The sequence below is a fragment of the Equus przewalskii genome, chromosome 31 (assembly GCF_037783145.1).
Source record: "Equus przewalskii isolate Varuska chromosome 31, EquPr2, whole genome shotgun sequence".
Classification (NCBI taxonomy): Eukaryota; Metazoa; Chordata; class Mammalia; order Perissodactyla; family Equidae; genus Equus; species Equus przewalskii.
The window spans coordinates 13,419,476-13,444,070 of record NC_091861.1 but is presented as its reverse complement, the minus strand read 5'-3'; the positions used below and the strand labels follow the sequence as shown (position 1 = coordinate 13,444,070).

The 24,595-nt window shown below is 38.5% G+C and overlaps 1 protein-coding gene across 2 annotated transcripts in view; it reads left to right on the top strand.

The window, feature by feature from the left end:
• Window positions 1–18,795: 18,795 nt before the first annotated feature.
• LYPLAL1 (lysophospholipase like 1) overlaps window positions 18,796–24,595 on the top strand; it is a 43,452-nt gene continuing 37,652 nt past the window's right edge. The window contains exon 1 of one of the 2 annotated variants that reach the window (XM_008509991.2): window positions 18,796–18,989. In XM_008509991.2, the coding sequence (XP_008508213.1) occupies window positions 18,896–18,989 (94 nt within the window). In that variant the 5' untranslated portion in view covers window positions 18,796–18,895. Of the gene's footprint in view, window positions 18,990–19,697; window positions 19,783–24,595 lie in introns of those variants that run through there. The other variant, XM_070602537.1, reaches the window with a different exon arrangement.

Here is a 24,595-nt window from a genome sequence, read left to right as displayed (position 1 = left end):
AAGCCATCAAACATTTTTTTGAACACCTGCTATATGCCAGGCACAATGCTAGTCTCCAGTGGGAGAATTTCTTGCAAGTCATATGGAAGAGTATCTAATAGGGCAAGAAGTAATGGGAATAGGATGGATTCCAGTCGCTGGATCTGATGAACAAACAGAGAAAAGCACATAAAGTAGGTCATTCTTCTGAGGGATGATCTTGAACACTGATTAAAGTCCCACAGTAAGAATTAAGAAAAAAAAAAAAAAAAGGAAAAAAGGGTCCTCTTTCCCTCAACAAAGTAGGATGATTTTTTAAAAAGCAAATCCTAAACATCAAGTTGACACAAGAGAAAGGTCTTTGAAAAAATACACACCAAAAAGTAGCTCTCAGCATGAATATTTCAGCATAACTCAGCATGCATTTAAAACGAAATGTGAATTATTCACCACCAAGAAAGTTCAAAGCTCTTCAACTGAATTTGTTTGACCTGTTTGGCAGCAAAATCAATATGATGGGAAGTCTGGTTGAGGCACCTGCCCAAGTCCAATTACATTACATTTTCATAGTATCAGCATTTAAAAGCCCCATCCCTGTTGCATCAACAACAGCGCGTGGGAACATCTCCCAAATACATGGCAACCAACGTGTTACCCAAACACGTTTGCCCTGAGAGCCAGACTCTGTAGTTTTCCAGAAAACACAAACTCAGCAAATGAAGAAGGGATTTGCATGTTACAACTCAGAGCTCTACCGCTTGAAATGCGTCACCTGGACTCGAGGAGGATCCATCTCATTAATAGTCAGCATACTTTGCAAAAGCGCAGACACCATTTTTCAGCTCAAATGGCAGAGAAGGGACTAAAATGCAAGCTTTCTCACTTTTAAATCACTATATTTTCCATTCTACAGGATGTTTCTCAGTTCAATTTTCCATATCAATGAAGCCTGGGATAGAGTTAATGAACAACCACCAACATTTTTCCCACTCCTTTAATATATGAGGTGTGGCCAATAGGTCAGATAACTTAGATTTGAGTCTACAACTCTGCCATTAACTCTATATACCTAAACAAGTCACTTAACTTATCTCAAGTCCATTTTTCTAGCCTTTAACTATATTGACTAAATTAAAGGGGTTTTGAAAAGATTATATGAAGAGTCTTGCATATTATAAGCACCAGGCAAGTATGTTAGTATTAATAATAATAACCATCTCCTTGAGGTTCAGAATTACATACACACTTGGTAAAGTACCTTGTGTATGGTAGTAATAATAATTGAATATTATTAAACATTTGCTATGTATCAGGCACTGTTCTAAATACGTTAGCTGTATAAACTAATTTCATCTTTACCACAAGACTATGAAGGAGTTACTATTATTATTCCCATTCTACATACGAAATATCTGTGGCTCAGAGAGGTAGATGGAGGAACTGAGATTCCAGCCCCACAAGCTCCACTTCATGACCACTACTGCATAAAGCATACGATATAATTAATTCATAACACTGGACCAGTGGTCAGCGGGCGTTCACTGTGCTTCCGGTTTAGGGTCCTCCTAGCCAGAGCCTAGAATCAAACACATGCCCACAAAACACTTACTGAACTCACTCTGAGCAACATGTTCTTCCACAAGTCTCTGAATCTCGCTTCACCCACCTACCTCTGTGATACGTGTGAGGCTCAATGAGAAAAACACCTTTTATACAGGTCTAAGAAGCTATTAGCAACATTTGTTAAGAAACAAATAATAGCCTGGAATTCATAGCTGGACTGATTTGTTCTACTCTTATTTTACCCTTTCTTTGGTCTAGTCCAGTACATGGTGAATTGGGTTTAGATTTCAGAGTAGAACTTGCTGATTATGTTCCCATATATAGAAGAGTCAGGAGACCTTGGAAGATTTATGCAAGGCCATGGATCTTGCTATGGGGTCCATCCAATAATTCCACCGTGGAACATGAAAGACCCAAGGGATGACTCCACTGCCAGATCACTTCCTGTGCTATTTCCTGAGGCCTCCACATTTTTGGCCACTCACCCCAGCAGGCCTTTCCCTCTACAGCTGGTCTGGCTGACAACTTTTAAGATGTGAAATAATGCAAGCCTGAGACATTATTATTACCACTTGTAGTGGCTTGCGTATCGTCCCCCCAAAATTCATGTCTATCCAGAACTTCAGAATGTTACTTTATTTGGAAATAGGGTCTTTGCAGATGTAATTGTTTAGGGATTTTGAGACAAAATCATCCTGGATTTAGGGTGGGCACTAAATCCAACGACCGGGATCATTATAAAAGAAAGGAGAGAGAGATTTAGGCACAGAGACACCCAGACACTGAGGAAACAGAGATACAGGAAAGAAGGCCATGTGAAGACAGAGGCAGAGATTGAAGCGATGCAGTACAAACCAAGAAACGCCAAGGATTGCCAGGAGCCACTGGAAGCTGGAAGAGTCAAGGAAGAATTCTTCCCTCGAGACTTAGGGGGGAGGATGGCCCTACTGACACTTTGATTTTACATTTCTGGCCTTGAGAATGGTGAGAGAATAAATTTTCGTCTTTTCAAGCAACACAGTTTGTGGTAATTTATTACAGCGACCCTAGAGAACTAAGACACTATTTCTAATGCTCCTTCTACAAAGAATTAGAAAAGGTATTTCAATGACTTTAGAATTCACTGAAGACTCAGAGATTCTAAATATAAAGCTAAATTAAAAATTCTGTAAATCACACCCTATGTGGGGAAAAAAATTCTGTTAATCACACTTTACATGGAGAAAACACAAACCATTACTGGCAACGTTTATTTTCACTTTTGATGGTCCAATAATGAGAACAAAATCTACTTATAGTCAAGAGACTTTCCCCTTGTGTAGCATACTTCCACATAATTATAAAACAGCACGCTCTTAAAAGACACACTCTATAAAAATAAACTTAAAGGAAATATTTTAGAAAAAAATGAATTCCAAAATATAATAAAATACTGTCATATTTCTGCCATCAAACAACCATTTCAAGAAATATTTTCATTACTCTTGGTTACCACTGATCTATCTATCCCAGTTTTAAATCTATTATACAGTAAAGGTCATTTAAAATATTCATTCATCCACATTTTTCCATAACCTAAATGACCAGGGACCATCAAAGATGATTTTTTAAAAACATATTTTGACTGGGTCCATTTAGGCACTTCTGACTATTTTGTCCTGGATTATTGCCCAAATGAAACATAGGAGAGACCCCAAATTTTAACTTATTAGGAAAAAAAAGCCTGTAAAAATTTTATGCTTTGCAATCAAAGGTAGTGCTCCCAGCATGGTACCTGCTACCCATATGCAGCTGTGACTGAAAAAATCAAGGCGTGATTAAACAGTCTTTTTCATATTATCCTCCCTTAAAGGCTTTTTAATTGGAACACTGCCATTATTAACAGAGCCTGTTCACCAGAAGTCTTTGCTCCAAGTGACGAAAGGAGCCACCCACCTTCTGACTTCTTCATGCTAGGTCGATGCCTGCTACTGACATCTCTCAATGGTGTACTGTTCTGTCACATGTCAGTTTTAATAAAGAAAATAACATGATAATAACTCTGTTTATGAGCTTTTGACATCCTGTGGCTTCACAACAAATTTACTTTTCACAGCACAAATAAGAAGCATTGGGGCGAGAACTCTTCTCTGTACACATACCTGTCTCTTTCCATCCCCACATTCTCCCTCCTTTCCAGGCTCCACACATCCCTCTGTAGTAGGATTATTTTCTGGTGCCCTGGCCTGAAAACTTTAGAACCACTTTAGTTCTTCCTTCTGAATGTTCTCTGCATCTCATTTATCATCAAACCCTTTCATCTCCTAACTGAAGCTGTTTCCATTCATGTCATTGCTCCGGCTCTCAGACCTGCCATCTCCCGTCGTCTGAGCCTTCTCGATGACATCTTTGGGCATAGACTCCTCCCCTCTGGAATCTCTTCTACAGTCTCCATCCAGGGAAATGTGCCTAAAACATTACTTTCTTCATGGCATTACCCTGCTTAATATTTTGGTATGGTTCCCAATTGTCCACTAGATAAAAGCGCTAATCCCAAAATGAGTTTTCAAACCCTTCTACAATGTAGCTCAATTTATCTATCCATCTTTCTTTTTCTTGTAAACTCCAGTACAGCTACTGTTCCAGACAGATCAGTGTTCACACCGCTTCCTTTCTAGCTGGATCTCCTTCTTCTTCGGGCCTCATGGTAGTGGTGCTCTTTCAGCCTGTCCCCAGTTCTTCTTTGATGTTGGGCATAGACCATCCTCCGTCTTCTCCACCAATAAGACTCTACCAATTCTTAAAGATCCTGCTCAGTCCTACTTCCTCAGGGAGTCTTCTCACACTACTATATTCCACACAATAGAATCCCACCTCCGAAATAATTAACTTTCTCTGTCCTTTATTATATGTAACTTCCTGTCCTTCCATCTCCCTCATTCCCTCATTTTCACTAAATGAGCTCAGAGATCCTGTTGGAAACCTGCAGGCTTTATCCTCTCATTATTTTTCCAGTCTACCTGCTGTCTCTTGACTTAATTCTTTCCCTACTTAGCCTATACAGTACTACATTTTCATCAGTCGAATCAGTAGTCCCATCTCACCTTGAAATGCTCCCTTGCTATCTCCAATACGAGATCCATAAATTGTTTACTTCTTCTGCTTCTTTCCAGTAGCTACTGGTACAAATTTGATGGCAATATAAATTAGTTCCTTTAAATTTTCTATTTGCACTTGTGACTATTTAGCAATTCTTCCCCCTTGGAACTCAGCTTCCTTTTCATATAAGCCTTTATAAATTTTCTTAAGTCCTTAACCTTTTTCCTATTCCTTTCATTCTTAGCAAATGGCCATTATAACATATAGTCTCACTCAGCTTCACTAGTCTCACATTCAGATTGGCCTATAGTATTTCTCTCTAGTCTTAGAAGAAGAGCACCCCCCTCTCCAAGGCTCTCACTCCCCTCACCTTCCGTCTTCTTTGAGTCCTTGTTCAAACTATTGTTCTAGTTTTACCTCTCCCCTGGCTTCTCTTGTCAATTTAGAAATTTATTTATGCTCCAATCATCCCTGGATTTAAAAATACCCTTTTTTTTTTCAGCCTTCCTTCCGTGTTTTACAAGTAAACCTTTTAAAGGAATCAATTACTCTTGCTTTGTACACATTCTTACTCTAGATTCTCAGCCTGAGCCACTGCAATCTGCATCCTGCCTCCTACCCCAGTGCTCCACTGAAACTCTTCTCCACCACCTTGCTACCTGCCAAATCCAATGGCCTCACTTCATCCTCATGTGGCCCCCACAATTGTTTACCTACATCTTGAAACAACTGTCTCCTTTGCTTTCATGACATTCCTCCATATTTTCTGCTACCTTATGATTTCTCCTGAGAGTTTTTCACTGATTTCTCTTCCTTGACCTAGCCTTTAAATGTGAGTCTTTAAAAAAAATTATTCCTAGGTTCTCTTCCTCCTACTATTAATTTTCTCTCAAAATGATTTCTTCAATTCCTATGGTTTTATCTGATTCTTATGTGCTGATGACTTCCAAAATTGACTTCCATCCCTGATCTAAGCTTTAGACCCATACTGCCAGCTGTCATCAAGCTTCTATTGATACCTCAAATAATCTGCAAAAAGAGGAACTCATTGTCTTCACTCCACACCTGCTCCTTGCTCCATATTCTTTGTCTTTGTTAATAGCTTCACCAGAACTCTTGGAAATAGTCATTTTAGACTATTTCCTATACCTCTCCTCCAAGAGCAGTGGGAGACCAAGACCTAGCTCATTTCATCTTTCCAGTCTGCCCCCACCTGCATCCTGAAAACCACTGCCTAAATTCAGGTAATTCTCATCTCTCCCTAGTCTATTGAAAAAGACTTCTAAAGAGTCCCTCCTTAGCCTCTTTCAGTCTACCCAATATATTGTCCCTAAAGTTATGTCTATGTTGCCAAAACTAGCTTGTTATATACATGACCATGTCACTCCTCTATTTTACAAAAATAAAATAAAACAACTGTGATCTATGTTTCTATACGCTAGCCTGTCTTTTGCATCTTCCCAAGTTAAAATATGGCTTACACATAAAGGCTGGTTGAGAAGACCAGTGTATAACTTTTGCCCATGTGGTTTTTATTTGAGAGATGGTTCTAATTTTCTTCTCTTGTTCAAAGTGCCAGGTGCTGTCTGTGAAACCATTTCCTCCTCTTTCCAGATGCAGCTCCCTCTGCTCCAAAATGGTTCTCTCCGTGTCAGTGTCTACACATCAGCCTCATTTGCCTGCTGTTACCGTTTCCTCATACCTCACAGCCATGTTTAAAAGATGGAATCTGGGCTTCAGTGAACTCTCTTAAGAAGTCTCATTTATTTCTATAGAATAGTCTTCTCACTTGGCATAAAAATAAATATTGTCACTTTTAAAAAAGCCTGCCAAAATGTCCAGTGTCCTGGCTTTCCATCTAGAATAAGATAATGAGTAGAAGTTTAAAAGAATTCACCTAATTGGAGATGACCTTGGATTCTCAAGATTATTTTAGGAGATTTACAATTGTTACTTTGCATTTTACCTGTGCAAACAAAGCCATCAAGCCAATTAAGGCTGCTTCCAGTTTACTCTGCCAGTACATGAAGGTACTTATTCACTGCCAGTGCCAGCCTGGGCATTATGCAAGTCTTAACTCATGGATCTCACCTCCCACTGCGGCTGGCTGGAGAATTCAAGCATATTTTTCAAGCCTTGTTTAGGATTTGTCAAGAGACTCTTCTCCCACTCTACTTTCCAATGTAAAGCATTACTTAGTAGAGGACAGAAAGCCTGATTTTGTGTTGATTTTTCAGCCTTTCACACAACATAAATATAAAGAGTTTTATCTGAGTTTACTTTTACTGTCTCAAGATGGATCTTAAAAAATGCTTTAAGAATCTCCCCCTTGTTTGTCATGTGGTAGGGTGTGTGTGAGAGCAGGAAAGAAGCAGCCAAGGATTAAGTTTGTTTATCTTAAAATTTTTAGCTCGTAGTCAATCACTTCATCTTAATGTGGTACATCATGCTACAGTAATTGTTTTAACCTATTTCCTGCTGGCCATACCAAACCTTCTGTGAAAGCAATTTAATTTTGTCTTTTTGAAATTGCTCTCCAGAAAACAAGGAAAACAAAGATTTGAAGCAATTATATGAATAATTACACCAAAATCTAACTATTTAAGGAGAGTTTGAGCTTGCATATTTCTCGATTGCCTCACATTTTTGAGCATATTTGTCATGCAAGACACTGGGCTCTATATTTTGCAAGATATAAAAACACTTAGATTAAATGGGTCAATCATTCCATTAACTAATTAATTAATTAACATCCTGCTTCACTTTTCCTCTAATTACATAGCTGTTAATATTTGTTTACAGGAGGCAAACATGATATACTGATAATCATTCTCATAAGCTATTATTCCATATTATAGAAGTTTTGTGACATAAAAATCACACAATTAAAATGTCCTTTTAAAAAAAAATAAACCCTTCCCCCACCCCAAAGAAAAGCTATAAATTTAAGCCAATATAAACTTGTCAGAGTTTTCCCTCACAATTTCACACCAGGGCGTGGTGCTGCACAGCTGGGGAGCTGAGCTAATAAGTGTTGAAAAATGAAAAATGCTGCTTTATGGCATCACATAAACTGGCAAAAAGAATACTTTTACCTCCACCCCATTTTTGACAAACAAATGCCGAAATGTAGATGCTGTAAGAATGAGACTTTACGGTATTGGACCCGTGGGGCAAACAGAATTGTCTTGTGGGATTTTGTTTTTATTGAATACTATATGTAATAAGAAGTGGCATAACATTTATAAAATCTAATCACTTCGTGTTCCATTTTGAACCTCAAAGGGGTCATTTCTAGGAAAGCTGTTGGAAATACTGCATAATGATCTATTTATCCGGTAGTGAAACAGGATTATCCCTTCTACAAGGCGACTGAGCTTTCCCTAACAATATAAATACTGTAATATGAATGCACACATTGAGGATTTTGAGGAACATCGTGTTCAACAAATATTTACGGAATAGCTATAATAGAGTTCAAAGAGTGATGCCAAGGCCTCTCGTGTAATTTACATTAAATAATATAATCAGGATCCAGCTGTTTTTCTTGGGCTGGTTTGTTTCCTAACTGATGGCCATTCACTCACTCACTCACTCTCTCACTCAATTAATCACTGGCTATTCATTCAACACTCAATCAGCAAACATCTACTGCAAGTTTACCGTGACCAAGACACACAGGCCTACTAAATCATGAGAACTATACCATCATAGCAACACATCCCACATTTATTATGAGATGAAATCTCTTTATTCAGGGCCTAGACATCAACTTGATGGAGCCAGAACAAGGTAAGCAAGAAAAGAGAGTCCACTGTGAGGGTACATTTCTTCTCCTTGGAGAAACACATTGAACCTCAGTGAAGAGGGGGGACAGAGCAGCTCAAGGTCCTATCCTGAGGCTTCTAGGTGTTGTTAGACTTCAGTGGGAGGGAGTTTTTTATTATAATACTTAAAGAACTATGACTGTCTATTCTACATATGTCTTTCCTGATTCTTCATAGCCGGAAATATATTCTCTCTCCTCTGAATTTGTTGACATTTTATCTATGACCTTAAAGGAGCTCTTGGTATTTACTTTTTATTATAGACACGTATACCTCTTGTCTCCCTACTAAATGTAAACTCCTTAAAGGTAGGACTAAAGTCAGATGTATCTTTCATTCACCAACAGTATTTAACACAGTGCATTATGGCTATCGTATATGGTGTGGTTGAATGAATGTCTTCAAGGGACTCAACCAATGCATAATCAAATACTCACAGCATCAGAGAATACTTATTGTCGCACTAAATAAAGATGAAAAATATAAGTACTAATTGAGAAAACTAAAAAGAATGCCTAACATTTGGAAGAAGTACCATTTCGGTAGTCTAAATCATGTGCCCATCAATAAATAATAGGATGAAATGAGGGAATTCTGATGTCAGTTTTTAAAATGTGGAATTACATGAAGAAGCCACTGAAAAGTGACCTTATCCAAATTTCCAAAAGTATTTGAGTATATTTGATAGGACACAATTGAGGACTACAATTTACATGAACTAAGTCATATTATCATTTTTATGTTCCATAATTTAATAAAATGCATCACTGGAGTATTTTCCTCACAAACAAATGCAAATTCTGCAAATGGCAGATGATTTTCAGGAATGAATCTATTCCCCTGTCACTATTATTACTCTCAGTGTTACTATACTGAGCATTTCCCCCGTCACTATTACTACTCTCAGTGTTACTCTACTGAGTATTATTACTACTCAGTATTACTAAGTTACTACTCAGTTTACCATTACATACACGAAAATGGTAAAAACAAAAAAGATTTTGGTTAATTGAAGTAGCTTCTAACTATTAAGCAGATAGCTTTAAAATGTATCATTTTCTCATCACCCTGCTGCTGTACTCTGAGCTATAGAAAAGAAATATAAGTTCTTTAAGAGTACAGACTTGTCAATTATCTTTGTTTTAGTGCTCAAGATATAGCTGGCAATCTACCAGTGCTAACAACATCTTAACTAACTTGATCAGGTTTAATGAAAAGTACTACCAAACCTCAGGTAATAGTCGCTACATTTTTGGTATCCAGTTGAACTTCTGGATGACTAACAACACAAAGGCAGTTTCCCACATTTCCACATCATCTCTAGGAAGCTTACGTCTATTCTTGATTTCACTCTAGAAGAGAAGATCATTACATCTTTTTAAGACTCAGACTGTTCATATTTGGGAGGTGGTGAATACTGGACAGTTTTACATGAACACGAGCCATCTGGATATGTGAGTAATCACTAATCTTGTACCACTTACAGTGAGGATTTTTTATCCCTTTGAATTCAAATGATGGCCATCACAATACAACTTCACTGGGGTAGGCACAAAATACCTTAAAGTCTTAAGTGAGCTTAAGTGAATCAAGTGCAAACAGCAAGGCCCGAGAGAAACACGCCTTGGGATGGAATAAAGTACTTCTTCAAACAACATGGGAGGCAGGCAAAGAAACTTCAGCCGGACAGCTTGGAATGTAGTCACGTGGAATGTGGTGACATCTTTTGAGGAAAGGATTTAGTCCACGACAGGTCGAAAAAGACAATAATTATAAACAGTGACAACCTCTGAGAACAGTAGCTAGAGCTACAAATTAAAGTTCCCTCTTCAAAGGCCTTCGTTTTAAGCTTCAGATCCCAAAATAATTGTCATGATTAGCATAATCTTTGAACGTAAGGAACAGCCTTTTTTTCCTAACTCGGGATATAGAGCACTATTTAAGAAAAAAAATATATTTGGTTCGTTGCAGTATTTGTGCGGTCTTTTTTGAGCTTATGTGAACTTTTTAAATGAAATCCCTAAAGAAGATTCTTGGGTTGATCCTATTGGAAATGCCTTAGAGATCTGTGGAACATAGCTAAGAAATAGTTGCTGTTGAGTACAAAGAGTATGGCTGAACCCTTAATATCACACTCTATATTTTTCTTCTCTTTTTTTTCCTAACTCAGAAGTGAACAAGTCCCCTTAATGATGTTATGAGGGAAACTTAGTGCTTTACTCAATGCACAACTTGTAGGGGAAAAAAAGCATGGACCTTGTGTTTATGGCCAGGGCCATAGGTCAAAATGAAAATCAAAATGTCCTGTGTGAATTGAAATAATCAAGAGATTTCACTGGCAGTGTATATTGATGTTTTCTGGAAGTTTGTTTTAAGACAAAGAATATATTTATTGATAGTTCAGTCTTTTCACTGCTCTGATGAATGGCTTAAAGACAATGATGAGATTTGTCTATGGGGGCGTATATCAAAGGAAACATGGAATTTGCCTTCTCTATTTCCATTCTAGTATGTCTTCCCTGAATAAGCAACAAATTGGTGGTAGCTATTACTCCAAGTGGCTTCCAGATGTTAACCATGTGACTGAACAGAACTATTCTCTGATGAGAGTGGCAAGAGGGGAATTGTTAGTATATGCGATGATTTTAGTAACCACGAAACACACCTTTTTGTCTATCACCTCCACCTGCACGATGTAAAAAACCTACATAAATAGGATACTTTTTTGTGGGGAAGAGGAAGATTTAAATCTATATGGCATATGTGACTCTACCTTTTTTTAAAGAAGAAATAACTAACTTAATAAAAGCTGATTATTATCCTTTAATGCTTTACAGTTTTTTAGATCTGAAATATTATGTCTATGCTCTATAGAAAGGGATATACATTCTTACAGTCTATGTAAAGATATGACAAACCCTTCTGATGTTTTACATAGTCTAGGTAAAAATTTCCTGTTAAATTTTTTCAGCTAAAGTTGAACATTGATGCACTTACATTTTTTGTTATGAAAAACAAATAATTCACACTTTTGCAAGTGAAGGTATGTACTTTTTCTGGCTTTCTTGAAATTATATTATTATTAGAAGCAACTGCCAGCAGACTTCATGGGTGGCATTTCTCACCAAGAAGCAAGACATGAATCAATATTTTTATTAGAGTCAACCGACTTGTCTTCATAAACAAAATATTACTAATGTTTTTCCATTTAGACTTCAATGTTAGAAGAAAGAATATACAAATTTTCAGAAGAGAGAAATAAACTACTCAGATAAACAGTTTTTCAAAGGCTATTATTGGTGCAAATTGAAGCAAGAAGTTGAGATTGTCAGCTTTTAACTGACAAATGTTGATGTTATAGTGAGTTTTTTAAAAATGTAAATTATTGAGTAGCTTGCTTATTTATCTCTTGTGCTTTTCCTATTGACACAGCTGCAGTTGATATTTTTGAATGTCCTTTGCCTATTATGCATTCTATAATCACTATGTAAATATAAACTAATGGGGAATATGAGAAAAAAAGTAAGCAAAAATTCTCTCTCTCTCCACACACACGCACACACCTGCAGCCTGCCTTCAAGTGAGAGAATAATTGCAAAGGACTTAGCACAGGAGCAACATTAAATGGAAGCTCTTTATTTTTGCTGATTTTTTTTAGGCTCACAGTATGGAAGTGAAGAGCAGGAAAGACAGCAAGACAAATGGTCAAATGTGCAAACACCATGTTAGTGGTGGCCGTGCTTGCTGTAGGAGCAGGCAGAAAGGGCACTTGGGCTCAATGAAGACCACCCACAGGAAGAGAAGGTAGACTTGCATTTTGAAGAATAAGCCGGCAAGTAACCAAGGGGAAGGGGAGAGCTACTCCTGGCTGAGAGATCAGAATGGGCAAGGGCAAAGGGGTGGGAGGCAGCCCAGCACATCTGGAGAACTCCAGGTGTTCAATATGATGAAAAAGCAGACCAGGAGACTGGCTGTCTCTACAAATAAATGGGGAAATAAGTAGAGGTGTGTTTTGAAGAGTTTTTTGACAACCGGTTTTGTAAAATCAAACCTTACGTTAGATGTAAAAGCATCTTTTAAAAAAAACCGACAACTCTGTGAAGAATCCTTTTATAGTCTAGGCAATGGGAATATAAAGAAGGAAAAAAATCCAGTTTGCCTTCAAGAAGGTCACAGAAATACACACTCAATGAAATATAAATGATACCATATTTAATTTACCTTGTAAATTTAGTCTTTGAGCTGTATATCATACTTTCTTAAAATAAGGCATTCCTATAAGAGTGACCTCATTTGCTTGTTGCTTCCATGTTTGGATTTGCAAGAGTCATCCTGAAAAGTACTGTTTCCAAATAGGATAGCTTTACCTCAAGAGTGTATAAGACAGTCCTTCGGAATGTGGAAAGAAAATATTAAGACTTGTTTATATCTTATTTTTATCCCATGCTTTTAAATTTCCACTTTTATGTTTTATATGCACACAATGTATTACTAAGTAGTATCATCACTAATTTATAAATAAATAAATATACATATATAAGAGATACGCTAAAAACTTTTTACTGATGGGGCATACAGTGGAAAAATTTTGGAGACAATCACTATAAAAGTTAATTATTTTTCGAGGCCAGCCCAGTGGCATAGGGGTTAGGTTTGCACACTCAGCTTCAGTGGCCCAGAGTTCACTGGTTTGGATTCAGGGCAAGGACCTACACACTGCTCATCAAGCCATACTGTGGCGATGTCCCACATTTAAAGTAGAGTAAGATGGGCACGGGTGTTAGCTCAGGGCTAATCTTCTTCTTCTTCAAAAAAAAGTTCATTATTTTTCTCCTATCAACTAAGCTGGACAATGTGGTAGTTAACACCAGGTGAACAGTGCTGCTTTGGTTCAAAAGCACACGGCCTCTCGTAAGCCTTGCTTTTTGGGATTTGGACTGAACCTGTGGCCATTAATCTCAAATGTTGTTGTTCTCAAAAACATAAAAGCATGGAGCAGTGTAGTCACATCTGAGACGCACACAATTCTAGGGAGCCCTTTGGTGGGTTCACTAAACCTCTAAAGCACATTCAAAATGATATGTTTATGTGTGTTGGTGTCCCTTTCACTTAAGATGGTCTGTAACTTTACACTGAATCTTAAAGGAGACCATGAACATCCCCTATCACCACCATCAGTTTAATAGTCTTGCCATGGGACAACATCCTTTCTCATGGGCTGGCTGATCTTTGTGCTCCAATCACACACACCATGTTTTAAGCAACCAGCCTCCCTGGATTATGGCTCTTTCTTTTCCTTGTCTTTATGATCTGGTTCTTCTTTTCATTCAGGGTCATGTCCTAGCTTTCTTTGATTCCCTTTACAAGATTTCTTAACAATGGGCTTCGTGTTTTTCAAAAACTTTGGCATCTCATGAGAAGCTGGGAACCAGTCCTCATATTGCAATCCTGGCCCCGGCCTTGTCTGGGTTTCTCCAAGTCTTGGCCTGTCCACATCTCTAGCTCTTTCTGGCGACTGCCAACATGCCCAAATGACAAATAGATGACTGAAGGAGTGTAGAGTTTCACTCTTTTTCTTCAAAATATAACTCAATTAAAAGCATAATTTAATTCTAACAGGAAATATTTATGATACTGTTCTAGGTCTTTCAGGAGGGCGCAAACATAAAGAAAATAGTTCTTGCCCTTAAGGAAACTACAAGTTAGTAGATCACAGGGCTGGCAGGACAAGTATTCAAATTTAGGTTTCATACCTCAAATCCACTGCAACTTCCATCATAGAACACTTACAATTTTGTCTATAATTAGTTTAGAATTGTGTGTGAGTTTTCAGATTTTCAACACTGTTTAATAAAGATATTTATTTTCACTTCTATTCTTTTACTCTGTTAACCTCTGTGAAGGCAAATTAAACAAATACATGCAAAGGAAAATATACAATGAATGCCAAATTAATTCGGAATAATCACTGGTTTAAACTCCTATTTTGCCACTTGCATCCATTGATCTATTGTGATAGAAAGTACATAACATAAGACTTCTCATCTTAACCATTTTTAAGTGTAATGTACAGTAGTATTAAGCACGGCCAGGCTGTTGTGAATCAGATCTCCAGAACTTTTTCATCTTCTAAATACGAAACTCCATCTGAAACTCTATAGCCATTAATCAACAACTCTTCTTTTCTGCCTTCACTCACCCCCTGGTAACCACCATTCTACCTTCTGTCTCTATGAATATGACTACTCTAGACACTTCATATAATATGACTACTCTAGACACTTCATATAAGTGGAATCATATAGTATTTGTGTTTTTACGACTAGCTTATTTCACTTAGCATAATGTCCTCAAGGTTCCTTCATGTTGCACCATGTGGTAGGATTTCTTCCCTTTTTAAGGCTGAATAATATTCCATTGTATGTATACACCACACTTTGTCTATCCATTTATCTCTTGATGGATATTTGGGTTGCTTCCATCTCTTGGCTATTGTGAAGAGTACTACTATAAACATGAGTCTACAAATATCTCTTTGAGTTCTTGCTTTCAATTATTTTGGATATATACACTTGCAGCCATTTTCAATCTATACAAAGAAAATTTGCTCTTAAAGAATGATGTTTTGTCAGCATTTTGTAAGAAAGTAAATTCTCTGAAAGAATAATAATCAAAAGGAATGGTATTTGCCTTTAGAAAATGAATTAAAGAGAATTTTACAAAGCTTCTTTATTTTCTTAATAAAATACAGATATGACAATAGAAAATCCATTATCATATCTTTACATAAAATACTTCCCATTGGTCAATGATATAGATAGATACATACATACTTACATACACACATATATATCTTGAAAATAGTCCACTTCTGAATAAATTGCACTTACTTTTCAAATTGCAAAATTGACTTCATATTATCTGATTATCTTTTTAAAAGATCTTTTTTTTTTCAACTCTTTTTCCCCCTGGTCTTTAGAAACCACCAAGAAAAGAGTAGGAAGAGAGAGTAAGGGTGCTAAAGACCCCCTCGCCAAGCATCTCTAGTAGGAGTAGTGGGGTGAGGTAGGGGGACTCCCCACATCTGTATCTAGAAGAATTGAACTGAAAAAGTTTAAGGTCCCTAGATTGAGGCAATGGCGATATTAAAGTTTATAATTTCATATAACAATTCCTTTCTACAGAGTTTAATTCCACTATTTTATAGGAATTCAGGACTTTTAAGCTTTTTCAAGTTTTTCTTTCATCAATGGCTAAGGGGAATGTATAAAGGAACTCACTTTGGTAATTTATAAAATTTTTAAAAGTTGCCTAACACTGAGACATTTTGTTCAATGTGCATGTATCCTTTATGCATAGGTGTTTCTCTGTCCCTTTGAGCAACGCAACAGATAAAAACCAACCAATAGAGACCATACAATGTGATGATCAAGAATGAGGAAAACAACAATGCCTAACTGTGTATTGTCTGAACTAATAATGTGATTTCATTTAACTGTAATCATTTGAAAATACCAAATATACTACTCTAAGTAGCTAATCTTTCAATCATTATTTTAAAGCCAACAAGCGTGCCCTAAAGAACTTCTAAACACATAATGGGACAGTGAGCTAAACTCTGACCTTGCCATTTCTACCTTTAGATCCCAATAGATGTTGAAACTCTGCAAAAAAGGAGTTGTTTTTTACCTTTGCTTTTATTTTGTTGACTTGTTTTCTTAGTTTAGACATTGAAGTTACCAAAAGCGGGTGCACCAACAATGGGCATATAGACTGGCTGAAAACAAATGAGTGACAACAAAAAATTAAGAGATACACAAAGAGTAAAAGAATGTATGAATAAAACATCTCCCAGGGATAATTTTTCCCCCTGGTTCAAGAGGGCAAAAGATGTACCATAAGAGAAGCAAACAACCATCCTGAAACTTAATTACATTTCAAAGTAATGCAGTTACATGAAAGGAACAAAACACTGTTGTTCAATAGTTGGCCTACCAGATGGCATTGCTAAATTTAGTAATCTAAACCCTTCTGTTCGTCCTACAAATAAAGATGAAAGGAATAGCAACAATAGCTAAGGATTTAAAACACTGGAAATAAAAGAGCACTTTGATTAGGTTTGGAAGAATCTGACTTATTCTAATCATCCCGAATGTGGGAAGGCTCAATTTCTAGGGGAAGCTCAGAATCCCAACCTTCAGGTATTGCTCATCTAGCAGCTGACCCACTGGTGCTCATTCAAGCGGAGGAGCAAACTAGGAACTCCTAATGAATAGAGACTCTGAAGGGCTACAGTCCCAATCTCAGAAGTAGTTTTTTTAATAAAATAGTTGGGACATGTCCTATCTTATTTTTTGAGCTAATGTGTAAACGTGGGTAGTAGTCAAGGACTTGGACTCTGGAGTCAGATAGGCCCAAAATGTGAGTCCAGGTCTACAAACAACCAGCAGCATGACCTTGAGCCAAATTCCTTACCTCTCTGAGCCTCATCAGCCAAAACAGAAAGTAATAGCACAAAGTTTTATGGGAACTTACTTATGACAGTGCTTGGCACCTAGTAAGGCCCAATCAATTTCCGGTGTTTATTATTATAATTAGCAATCATATTAACCGTAACTGTTAAATAATTATGTTTTGGGGTTTTCGCTGTCTCAAAAGCATGGGGTAGTGACAGCAAGGTTTTTTGACAGTAAATAGACTTCTCAGAGTAGAACTGAAACCCTTACCTGGCATATCTCCACGTGGCTTCTCCTAGCATAGTACTGCACTCTTCTCACCTGCCTCTTGAAAGTTATCAACAATGCAGAAAAGGTAGTTCTAGAGACAGAAGTATTTTTTGAGAATTGACTATCAGAGCTCAGCCCACCCCATCCTGTCCTCCTTAATGACCTCACTGTCACTCTGGGAACTCTCAGCTGAACTTCTTTAGCCTTTACTGAAAAGACTCAGAGTTCCTTTTTGATCTGGTTAACTAATAGCATGTAGGACCATCCCCATCCACGGCATTGGTATAACACTGTGGTAGAATAGAGCTTAGCTTGGCAACTGACCCATGATGATAAGCACTTTAGTCACTTGGGAGTAGCGTGATTACACGCTGAACAAATAAAAGATAAGTTCTAATTACTTAAATATGATGCAGACTACAATGAATGGAAGGCTGCTGTTTAATGACACTTAAAGTTGTACTGGGTTGTTTGTTAAATTTTACGTGAGGAAAGAGCCACCTGCTGGGGCTACAGCCCTGAGTATTAAAAGATGTTCATGGTTAGGTCTTTATATAGAAGTAATTGTATTTTTTTTTTTGGTATTTTAAAAATTATGATGCAATATACATAAAATTTATCATTTTAACCATTTTTAAGCGCATTAAATACATTTACAATGTTGTGCAACCATCAACACTATTTCCAGAATTTTCTCATCTGTACCCATTAAATCATCTCCCCATTCTCCTCTCCCCTCAGCCCTTGGTAACCACTGCTCCACTTTCTGTCTTTATGAATTTTCCTATTCTAGATACATCATATAAATGGAATCACACAAAATTTGGCCTTTTATGTCTGGCTTATTTCACTTAGCTTACTGTTTTCACGGTTCACCTATGTTGCAGCATGTATCAAAATTTCCTTCATTTTTAAGGCTGAATAATATTATACTGTATGGATAGACCACATTTTGTTTTCCATTCATTCATCGACGGACATTCGGGTTGCTTCCATCTTTGGGCTATTGTGAGTAATGCTGCTATGAACACTGGTGTACAAGTACCTGTTAAGAGTCCCTTCTTTCATTTCTTTTGCCTGTATACCTAGATGCAGAATTGCTAGATCATGCGGTAATTCTATTTAACTTTTTGAGGAACCACCAAACTGCTTCCCCAGCTGCTTCACCGTTTTACATGCCCATCAGCAATGCACAAGGGTCCCAATTTCTCCACATCATCACCATCATTTATTTTTCCTTTTTCCAATAATAGCCATCTTCATGGGTGTGAAATGATACCTCTTTAAATTAGATTTGCTTTGTAAACTAGTTTTAAAAACTACACAAAGAGTTATTATTCTATGGCTATCTTATCCTGTATGTAAAAAGCTACAAACATCCTGTTCAAATCCCAAAGTAGAAGGGAAAATACAGCTATACCTCTTAAATCTTAAATATAATAACACCAATATTTCTCCAAGTAAAAAGGTCATCCTGAGTTTTAGGAAGGCAGTCAAAAATCCTACAGCAAATAAATATATCTATCGGCCTTACTGAAGCTGTCACTTGCATACCATTCTTAGCAAAACCAAGCTCCCAGCACAGCTAGAAACGCCTGAAGACTTGGCCCGGAGGCGGGACAGCGCCTGCCCCTCCGCGCATGCGCGTCCCAGGCTCGCCCCCGGCAGGCCAGCGGGGCGGCGGAGGGCGGGACCCGCGGAAGTCGCCTCGGAGTGGCAGCGATGGCGGCCGCCTGGGGCTCAGTTCGCCTGCAGCGCTGCATGGTGTCGCCGGCTGGGAGGCACAGCGCCTCTCTGATCTTCCTGCACGGCTCAGGTGGATTCTAGTTTTACGTCATGGTTTTCTGCAGCCTGGGAAACGTCCTGCCCTCGGGTCCCCCAGTGTTGCCCCAGTGGGGCAGGCGCCGGGCCCCAGCAGCGACCTGTGGGCTCGGAGAGGGTGACTCTCCCCTCGCTGGATACACGGGCCTGGTAACCTGTACCCAGCCGTCGCCCCTTGTCTTACTTTTTCTATCTTGCGGTCCCTGGCCCATTGGCCTCGCTTCCAGCCCTTGTGTCCCGCCGCTCGGCCAGACCCTCCATCCACATCATTCTCTCCATTGCAACCCTTGCCGGTCACCACCCCCACCCCCCACCCCCCACCCCCCACCCCCCACATCCCCAGGTTTAAACAGAGCAGGTTAGTAAGGTAAGTCTTCTGCTAGAGACAAATTATTTAGTACTTTTCAGGGTCAGTTACGAATGGTTGAGTTTTCAGCCGCATTGTATTATTTGCCATTGTTTTCTTTCCCAAGTCTCCCATACTAACGTAGATGATTGAGATTCACAGTTAACTTAAATAATATTTATTGTCTCCTTTCTATGAGGCACTGTGCCAGAGCTGCAGTGCTTTTCCCTCTTTCTGCTCGCCCTTCCTTTATTCTCCTCTTTCCTCCTCTTGCCATTAAGTCCCCAAGAATACAGCACAAAGTCAACTCTGAGTCCCAGGGGCTGATTTTTCCTTCCACTTCCTGCCTTTGTAATGCGTGCTTAATTCTGTATGGTGTTTCTTACACTCATCTGTAATGACTTCTGTCTGTCCTCCCCACTGGATGGTGAGCTCCTCGAGGGTAAGGATCCTTGTTTTAATTTTTGCATCCCTCGTGCTTGGCCCAGGGTAAGTTCTTGGGAAATGTTTTTTAAAGAAATGAGATGCAGCCAGTGTCTGCAGGGGGCCTACCTAAAGTTAAACACAGAAACAATTCATTTGAGTCAGCAGTGGGCGGGAGATCCCATGATGGCGCGTGATTTACTGCCAAGTAAATTGTAAGGAGAAAACTGTGGTTAGGCGTTATTAAGGCGTTTGGAAGATGAAGAGCTTGTCAGATTTGCCAGAGAAAGTGGTCTTTGAGCTGAGACGTGTAAAGAGGATGGTGATTGGATAGTGGAGGGGATTGGAAAGATACAAGGTAGAGAAACGAGCAGTGGTGGGAAGTATTCTCCTTTTTAGAACGAGTCCCCCCATGGATCGTTGAACAGCTTGCCCAAGGTCACTTTGCTATTGTGAGTGGTGGTGGAATTGAGATTTGAAGTCAGATCTCTCTGACTCCAAAATCAGTGCTCTGGAGGGGTAAGGTGAAAAAACTTTGAACTAGGGTGTGACATTTTGGAAACAGGGAAGAAAGAGGCCAAGAATAGTTAAAGGGAAAGACTTGACTGATGAAATGTGTTTAGAAGGGGAGGTGTCTAAGATGGCAGCAATGTTTTGCAACTAGGAGACTATTGTTAATACTTTTCTGAGCTCCCATGATGTTCATTTATAAGAACCAGAAATTCTCCAGTACTTTTTTTTTTTTTGATGAGGAAGATTGGCCCTGAGCTGACATCTGTTGCCTCTTTTTGCTCAAGGAAGATTGTCCCTGATCTAACATGTATGCCAGTCTTCCTCTCTTTTGTATGTGGGATGCCGCCACAGAATGGCCTGATGAGTGGTGTGTAGGTCGGTGCCTGGGATCCGAACCAGGGAACCCTGGGTCACTGAAGCAGAGCAGGCGAAGTAACAATTACGCCACCAAGCCGACCCCTACTCTTTTTAATAAATAAGTTAGTTATTTCATAGTATCCTAAGGAAATCCTCCTAGACTTTTCTTCATTTTTCCCTGGACCCCTTTGCTTAATTATCCTTATTCTTTTCAATTTCAAGTTACTGACATTTTTATAATTTGTAACTATATGTCTCTGAAATGCAGAATTGTGCATTATATATATTTTTTCCCTTTGTACTTTGAACAAAGAATTTATCCAAAGAATTCTGCCAATTATGCAAGTGTAATACAATTCCTATATATTTAGAGCTCCTCTGTAGTAAGTAAAATTCTTATTGGGAGTTTGACTTTACATTAGATTTTAATACATGTGGTTGTGTTAGAGGAAATGTGTGGCTTCTGGTTAGTCCAAATAGGGGCAAACAGTTTTAACAGTTTCATCGTGCTCGTGGAATAAGGTGGTGGCTTGCTAAAAAGTGGGCTTTGTGAATGGATGGATGGATGATATTCTGTAGCATTCACTTTTGCTTTTCAAGGTTGAAAAAGTGTTTTTAGAGGCAGATTTTTTTTTTTTTTTAAATCTTAAAACCTTAAGGTTCTCTTTTAGGATATGGCAGCCATAGAAGAATATATGGGAATGTAAGTTAGTATATAGCCAATATAATTTGAACCTTTCCTACTACTGAAATAAAGTACCTTCTTTCAGGAGGATAAAAACAAATGAGAGTTTAATTAGCTTTGTTCAATTTCTCAGATTAGAACCATTTACTCTGTTACGTCCTCCTTTAGTCCACTATGGTTCTCCTTTCAATAGTATTCATCATATTTGTAATCACGTACGTTAATGTCTGTATTCCACACCAAACTATAAGGTTCATGCAGGCCCAAACCATGGATGTCTTGCTTTCTCCCCATATAGTAAATCTCAGGAAATTGACTGAGTTAGTTCTGACTAAAGTCTCCAGGAACCTCTGTGTTGCCAAATGTAATGGACATTTTTCAATTATCCACTTATTTGAACCATCAACGGCATTCACTTTTCTTCTTGAAACACTTTCCTGGTTCTTTCTACTTCCGTTCGCTCCTTCTTGTTTCTTTTGCAGACTCATCTTCCTCTACCTGGCCATTAATGTTGGGGTTCCTCAAAATTTGGTCCTGGGTCCTCTTCTCACTTGACATTTTTTGCCCCAGGCTAAACTCCATAGAAGCCCATGGATTCAATTTTTACCTGTGTACAAGTGACACAAATGTGTGTCTCCATTTTAGGTCTCCTTTGAGTTCTAAATTTGTTTGTCCAACTGCCCAATAATCATTCATTCATTAATCCATTCATTCAAGAAATATCTATTACATGGCCACTGTGCGAGGCACTGCTCTAGGTTCTGGGCATTCAGCAATGAACAAAACAAACAAAAACCCTGCTCACGTGGAGCTTACATTCTAGCAGAAGAAATATTATATAACAGACGATAGTAAGTTCTGTGGGAAAAAAGAAAGCAGGATACAGAGGATGGGAGGTATGGGGATACAGTTTTAAATAAGGTGGTCAGAGTAGGCCTCACTGTGACGATGGCACTTCAGCCGGATTGAAGAGAGTGACTTGGTGAGTGAGTCATGTGGACATTGGATTAGACTGTTAGAGACAAGGGAAAAGCCAGGACAAAGGCCCTGAGGTAGGATCGCTGACATTCAAGGACAGCACTAGGGCTGTTGTGCCTGGAGTGAGAGGAGCAGAAGGTATCCAGAAGGTACAGGAATCAAGGTGGAGTGGGGCAGGGGCCCGCACACTTTTTCTGTGAGGGGTCAGATAGTAAACATTTTAGCTTTTGTGGGCCATCTATGGTCTCTTTCACTTGTTTTTCTTTTTCCCTTCCCTTTTTTTCTTTTTTCTTTTTTTTTTTTTCCTGTATGACTCTTTAAAAATGTGAAAACCATTCTTAGCTTGTGGCCCTTAAGGACCTGAGTTTTGTCCTCTAGTCTGCTCCAATGTGCTCAACCCCTGGTGTAGGACCTTGTGTACATTACAAAGAGATACCTCACGCTCATGGTGTACAGACTTGGCGTTTTGTGTGCTTCCTGTCTCAGTGCATGGTGCTATTGTTCACCCAGTTGTCCTGGCCAAAAACCTCACCTCAGGGGCTGGCCCCATGGCCCAGGGGTTAAGTTCACACGCTCTGCTTCAGCAGCCCAGGGTTTCGCAGGTTCAGATCCTGGGCACAGATGTGGCACCGCTCATCAGGCCATGCTGAGGTGGTGTCCCACACAGCACAACCAGAAGGACCTACAACTAGAATATACAACTATGGTAGTGAGGGGCTTTGGGGAGAAGGAGAAAAAAAAACAAAAGAAGATTGGCAACAAATGTTAGGTGCCAATCTTTAAAAAAAAACAAAGCAGAAACAAAAACCTCATCTCATCCTTGAAACCTTTCACCATTGACCCCTCATAACTAATCTATTGCCAATTTCTCTTAATTTCATCTCCTAAATATCTCTAGTATCTGTTCTGTGCATTCCACTGGTATCGCCCTAGTTTAAGCATCACTCACATGGACGGTAGTAGCTTCCTAACTCCTCTCCCCACGTCTGCTTCTGCCCTTCAGTTCTGTCTTCACACAGAGTGACCTTTAGAAGCATGCCCTCTTTCGACCAAAAAGTCCTGTACCCCATGCTCTTAGGGTGTGTCAGGTCCCTACAGTTTCTCTAGCCTCATTGTGCACTCACTGCTCTTCTTCTCCTTCTCAGATGCTGAACTTCTTCTTCCTGTAAAGGCTCTTAGCATTTGTCATGTCCTATCTGAGAAGAGCTTTCCTTCTGCACTTCACTTTTCACCAGCCTGTAGATTTTAGTTCAGACCATTCACCAACTATCTGTTGAATGCCCGATACGTGTCAGTCCTGTTCTAGGCATTAAATGAACAAATAACTCAGTGGATAAAACACAAATGACCCTTGCTTTGCAGAGCCTATATTCTAGTGATGTTATCCCTGAACCCCTTAACTGGGTCAGCTCTGCTTATAATAAACCCTGGCGGCATCAGCTGTCTTCTTTCCATGGTTACATTTGTCTTTCACGTTTACATGTATGATTATTTGACTAAAGTCTGTTTCTCACAATAAACTGTAAACTCTGTGAGAGTAGTGGCTCTTTCTGCCCTCATCTTCCCATCTCTTCCTCTCTAGAGTGAGCACAGTGCCTGGCACATTAATAGATATTCAATAGATATGTTTTGAATTGGTGTTTTCATGAATTAATTGATTCAGAAATTTGTTGTTACCTTTAAAATTTCCTCTTCAGGACTCCATAAGATGGACGTATATTTCCTTCCATTTTTTTAATGGAAATATGCATACGTTAATTCTTGCATGAATTTTGATTATTTGTCAGCCTTGGGATGTATAATCATTATTTTCAGTCATAGAAACATGTTATCAAAATTAAATTTTAATTTCTTCAAGTTAAAAATAAAAGTATGCTGAATACCCCTTTTGAACGATTTTATTATTTTAACCAAGAAAATTGTTTTACGTTGTTCCAACTATAAAAGTTTATAAGCACTTGAGGAATTTACTATTTTTTAAGAGTAAGATAAGAAATGACAGTGTTTAAAATCAGATATAGAAAGAATTTTTTTCTTAGAAAAATTGAATTACTTTATTTATTTGTTCCTGTTATACCCTTTAAATGGGGAAACTTAGAATTCAAGCTTAAACAAGGTCTGTAAAGTGATCAGTGGTGGTTAAGAGCAAAATAATCAAAATTATTCCTAGCTTTTGATTCCTGACCAATTAATTCACACTGATAACTTGGTTTCTGGACAGTTATTTTTATGGATGGAGATCTTTTTAATTCCTTTTTCCAGCCTCTGTGTGACATGAAAGTTATATACTGCCTTTAAG